The 6,000-nt window shown below is 46.4% G+C and overlaps 1 protein-coding gene across 1 annotated transcript in view; it reads left to right on the top strand.

Annotated features, from left to right (window-relative positions):
• The window catches only part of UNC45B (unc-45 myosin chaperone B), a 46,624-nt gene extending 40,624 nt beyond the window's left edge, over nt 1-6,000 (top strand). The window contains exons 19-20 of the mRNA XM_054536668.2: nt 639-794; nt 4,017-6,000. Of these exons, the coding sequence (XP_054392643.1) occupies nt 639-794; nt 4,017-4,277 (417 nt within the window). The 3' untranslated portion in view covers nt 4,278-6,000. The remainder of the gene's footprint in view (nt 1-638; nt 795-4,016) is intronic.

The following is a 6,000-nucleotide window of genomic DNA, read 5'->3' on the forward strand; positions in this document are numbered from 1 at the left end:
CCTGGCCCAGTAGAATGCTCTGAGACTTGACCACCTAGATTTTACAGTAGTGCAGAGGGGTGAGGATGAGATGCTGTGAGGGGTTAATACCTCTCTGAGACATGTCCGGGCACTGGTACCCTGGAAGCTCTTCTCCTGGTTTTCAGATCGTTGGGAAGCCTCATCTCTCACCTGGTGGAGATGGCACTGTAGCTTTCTAATACCAAGCAAACCACATAATTGTTCCCTGCTTCTGCCCCAGTCCCTGCAAAATCATTTTATGGAAGACCCTGAAGGCCCATCCATTGTGGGAGAAACCTTCCAAGGTTCCCCAAAGGGATGGGAAATACAGTTCCTCAGGCATCATCTACCCTGCAGGAGTGTGTGCCTGCCTCCTTCCCCTGGTGTGGAGGCTGAATGCAAACAGAGGTGGTGAAGCACACTAGATGGGGAATTCCTTATTTTCTTTACTTGGAAGAATTTGTAGCCCCTTCATTCAACCAGTCAGGGAAGGCTTCTTCGTGGGGGTAGCATGAGTGACCTGCTCAAAGGGAAACTCTAAGAGATCTTGGGTCAGAGAACTTCAGATGTATCTTTCCCTCTTCAGGCTGGGCAGATTGGGGATAGTTTTCTCTGAGCCATGTTCCTGCCTCCCACAGGTACAGGAAAGGTTCTTGGCTGACGGGAATGACCGGCTGAAGCTGGTGGTGCTGCTCTGCGGGGAGGATGATAATAAGGTGCAGAATGCAGCTGCAGGGGCTCTGGCCATGCTGACAGCAGCACACAAGAAACTGTGCCTCAAGATGACTCAAGTGGTAAGAGCTGGCCCTGGGGATAGGATAGGCTGGGTGGGCTCCAGGGAATCTCCCTACCCACAGACCACACTGGATGATCCTCTGGGGAGGCCAGCTCCTAAAGAAACCCCTCACAGCCCCCAGGCATCTGTTCCTACTGCCTAAGGAGAGGAGGATCTATTCCCTTCAGTGCCTTATGTTCATTATTTGGTCTTCCCAAGTGTGCTAGCTCAAACCCTCCCACTGGAGTTTCACCCATTGCCTTTAGTGGTGCATATACCTCATTGCTTAAGAACAACAGCAATGCTAACCACTGCCATGGAGCTCCAGAGCTTCCCAAGAGAAGCACGGATGTGGCTGGGATGCCATAAGGAGCTTACGGTTTGGCAAAAAAGCTGCAGATTCTCTTAGGTGGACACAATGACCAGCTCCTATGAGACTGTGGCCATTGCAGCAGGTGTAATGGAAATGATATCTGTGTGGTCACAAATGTGGGAGTGCACAATGAAACTTTCCTTATTTCACCAAACTGAGGAGTTTGTGGGCACTCATCTCTCCCCGTGGTGAAAAATGTGGACATCTCAATTCAAAGGTGTTCATGTCTGGTTTAAAGGCAGACTCTTTTAGATAGTCAGTGTAAGGTGTGTGTGTGTCGGCAGATGTGTTCTCTAAGTTCCAAGAGGGGTTATATTGTCCTGGCATCTGGCAAGGGTGTATCTGCTGAATGTAGCTCATCCTGCATGGTCTTTGGACTTCAGCTTCTTTCCCTAAGGCAAGCTTCTCAAAACTGTAATGTGTGTAAGAATCACCTGGGCAACTTGTTAAAACAGTTTCCCCACATGTTCTGATTTAGTAGATTGGGGGTGGGATGCTAACAGCTTGGGGACCACACTTTGAAATCACTGCCCTAGAGCAGCCTCTGCTGGTGTCACTGGTCACATAACTCTTGTTGCAGGTCCTCACAGGACCCTCTGTGACTCCTTGCACTTAGTAAGTGCCAGGTATTGCCCTAAGTGTTTACATTTATTAAGTCATTTAATTCTCCCAACCACCCTGTGAGGTGGATATTATTATTATCATTATCCCTATTTTACAAATGAGGAAACTGAGGTGCAGAAAAGCAACTAGCCCAAGGCCACACAGCCTGTTAGTTGGAAAGGGATTGGAACCCTTCAGGATTGCCAACCCACTCCTGGCCACTTTGTTGTTCTTCCTTGCGGGGCTCAGACATCTTGGCTGCATTTTTGTTCTGACACGGGGCTTCCTGGGGACTCTGTGAAGCTGCTCAGACCCATCTTTTGTGCCACCCCATGGCCATGTTGGATGCTGGACATCTCTACAGTCTCATGTCATCTGGGCTATGCCGTGGGCTATGCTTCCTGTTCTGGAATCCCATCATTGTTGAGTTTCTATCACTGCTTCTTTTGACCCTCGGTGACTCATCCCAAGGAGCGATGGGCCCTGGACCCATTATCAGTTACACTTCAGCATAGAAACTTTCCAGCATAGAACCATGCCACAGCTAGCTGAGCTTTCATGTTCTTTCCTTGGGATAGGACATTCAGTGCAGAGTTTACAAAAGTTGGGTTAGATGCTCAAAAGCCAAGAATTTGCCTTTTCTTCCCCCCTGTGTCTGTCTCCCCATGTGCTTGTGGAAAGCGAGCCCTGCTGACAAATGCCAGGTGAGCGCAACAGGTACAAAGAAGCCCAAGGGAAAACCTTTGCGTTGGTGTTTTTTTTTAATTCATTTTTATTTTTATTTTTTTTTTTGAGACAGAGTCTTGCTCTTTTGCCCAGGCTGGAGTGCAGTGATACAATCTTGGCTCACTGCAACTTCCACCTCCTGGGTTCAAGCGATTCTCCTGCCTCAGCCTTCCTAGTAGCTGGGATTACAGGCGTGCACCACCACACCTGGCTAATTTTTGTATTTTTAGTAGAGAGGGGGTTTCCCCATGTTGGCCAGGCTGATCTCGAACTCCTGACCTCATGCTCCACCTGCCTTGGCCTCCCAAAGTGCTGGGATTACAGGCATGAGCCACCGCACCCGGCCTGGGTTGGTGTCTTAAATCATCACGTACTTGCCCTGCATCCACTTCTACTTGTTGAGCACTTACTGTGCTCCAGCCCCCATGCTAAGCTCTTTCCATGTATCATCTCATTAAATCACCACAATGTTAGAGGTAGGTGTAGAAGATGACCCTGAGGCTTACAAAGGTTAAATAACTTAGCTGAGGCCATGTAGTTGGTAAGTGGCTGAGCTGGGACCTGAACACTGGCCTCTCTGACTCAAATCCCCAGGCTGATGACCTTTCTACTCTGCTGCCCCAAGTGTATCTGTTGAATGATATAGGAGTCAAGCCTCCTGGTTCTATTCTCAGCATTATCTCTGTCTCCTGGGATGATCAGAGGAGTCTAGAGTCCTACATTCCCAAGAATAGAAGTTGGGTTGCTTGACAGCTGGGAATGGAGGAAGAATGGAAGTGAGAATACATTTGAGACTCTCATGTTGATTCCAGCTAAAGTCAGGGCTGGGGGAGAGCATGTCTGCATGCCTGGAGCTGATGTCTCAAAGGGCACCTGGTTTGGCAGAAGCAGGCATTGCCCATGTGCCCAGTGTGAGAATCCTCCTTTTGAACACTCTGCATCCGTATTCTTCTCAGGCTTGCAGTGGGTCTGGCCTTTTGCTTCTTAGGCTGCTTAAGAAATAAATGGATGTGAGAAAATGAATCCTCTACTATTTCCAGATGCGTGACCATAGCAAAGTTATGCTGATTCCTTTAGTCCTTTTGTTTTAGTTCATTTTCTGTTGCTATAACAGAATACCTGAGACTAGGTAAAAGAAAAGAGGTTCACTTTGGCTCACAGCTCAGGGAGCTTGGAAGTCCAAGATCAGACAGTGTCATCTGATTTGCTTTTGGTGAAGGTCTTGTGCTGTGTCATAGCATGATTTAGAAGCAGAAGGGGAATTGTGTGTGTGTGTGAAAAGGATAAAACACAAGAGGTGGCAATTGGGACCATGAGTGGCTCTCATGGTTACTAGTCTAGTCCCTTGAGAGCAAGAACTCACTGCTGCAAGAATTAACACATTCCTGTGACAGCAGCATTAATTCCTCTTAATGACCTAATTACCTCTTAAGGGCCCCACCTCCCAACATTGCCACACCAGGGACCACATTTCCAACACATGAACTCTGGGGACACGCTCAAACCTAGCACCTTCCTTACCTTTTTCCCTGCCTCCAGACAACCCAGTGGTTGGAGATCCTCCAGCGGCTTTGCCTGCATGACCAGCTGTCTGTCCAACACCGGGGCCTGGTCATCGCCTACAACCTACTGGCAGCCGATGCTGACCTGGCCAAGAAGCTGGTAGAGAGTGAGCTGCTGGAGATCCTGACTGTGGTGGGCAAACAAGAACCAGATGAGAAGAAGGCAGAAGTGGTTCAGACAGCACGAGAATGTCTCATCAAGTGCATGGATTACGGCTTCATTAAACCAGTGTCTTAGACAGGGACCCTCAGGGATGCTGCGAGTGGTCTTGTACTGTGCAGAGTCCTGGGCTGGGTTCTTCTGGAGTGTCAGGTCATCTAGGGATCATAGCAATGATAATGAAGTCTCAATATAAAGGAAAGACTTGACCGTTCTCTGAGTTGTGAATCTTCTCCTTTGTCCTGACAGAGTTTGGATGTTTCACTCTCTCTCTTGCTTCCTGTCTCCTTACATTTGTCATGTTTCAGAAATTCCCAGAATAATTTTCACCCTTGATTAGAAATAGGTTGGATCATTCTTTCTGTACCTATTCTGAAGGCCAGGATAATAGGTTGAAGTTCTTTATATTTTGGAAAATGGATTTTGTGGTAAGGTAGGAACTAACGGGTGTGTGCATATAAAGGTTAATGCTGTTGTATTTGGATGTTGATCTGTGCTGTTTTCATGACCTCTCTCCCACACCATTTGAATCAGCCTGTTCAGAACTGTGTGTTTCACCTGCAGTGCTCCGTCCCAGTCCCATGCCCATTCCCATCACTTCACTGTGACGGAAATAGAGTTTATGTTCAACAGTGGGACATGACCTCTGCAATTTGCTTGGGAAAGTCTTCCAAGCAAGATGGACATGATGAATACAAATAAGATCAACTCAAAGTACTTCAAACAAAAAATAAATAATTCATTGGCTCATGTATCTTGGCCATCCAGGGAAGGTCTGACATTGTTAGATCCAAAGTTTCAAATGTCATCACCATGGATATGTCTTTTTCTCTCTCTCATTTCCCCTCCCCATATCTTGTCTTTTATTTATTATAGGTTGCTCTCATTCCCTGGCAGGCTCTCTCCTTGTGATAGGAAAGAGAGTCCCCAGCAGCCCCAGGCTGACATAGTTGTTATAGTTCATTATGGAAGAGAAGAGAGAAGAGCATTCTCAATAACCCAGCAAAGTTCCCAGGGATGACTCTGATATGTCTATGTCTCAGGTCACATTTCCATCTAAGAACCAATCATATTCAGAGGTGGAATGCTAATTGGCCAGGCCTGGGTCATATATACAAGTCTAGGGAAGGAATGAGCTTCATCCCTGTCCAATTGACATGGACTGATTAGGGGTATTAATGGAAGAGGTGTGCCACCACAAAAGAATGTACCCTGGGCAGATCAAAGAACGTGTCCTGTATGTCAGGCTTGGCCACAAAAGAATGACACAAGTAATATGCCGTAGATCAGAACCTCTCTGTTAATATTGCCTTTTTAGCATGGTTAAGATAGCTAAGATCTAGTACTGTCACTCCGGTATGTCCCAATTCTACCTACGTTTATTGAAGGGTCAACAGTTCTGATCTCAGCATTGGGTAAAGGGTGGGACATTCAGATTTATGGTCCTTGGTAAAAACAATTTACAACGTTCTGTTGTGTAATAAGTATAAGTGTACATATGCCTGGGATATCAGCTGGAAAAGGGACAGACTATCAGAGAGTTGCACTGTTGCAGTATGGGCCAAATCCAACATAACACCCGCTGTACCCCTAGAGAACTAAAACTTTAGTTTCTTAGATCTTTTCTGCACTAATGATCTTTACATACAGCCTACATTTTACTAACTCTTGCATGGGCTTGTTTCACAGCAGGAAACTATATTCATCATATCCTTATTATGATAGAGAATAACAACATTCAAAAGGGTGTGGTGCTTCTGAAAATGTATACAACATTTATTATCAATAAACGGCATGATTT

Source organism: Pongo abelii, chromosome 19 (genome assembly GCF_028885655.2).
Source record: "Pongo abelii isolate AG06213 chromosome 19, NHGRI_mPonAbe1-v2.0_pri, whole genome shotgun sequence".
In the NCBI taxonomy this organism is placed as follows: Eukaryota; Metazoa; Chordata; class Mammalia; order Primates; family Hominidae; genus Pongo; species Pongo abelii.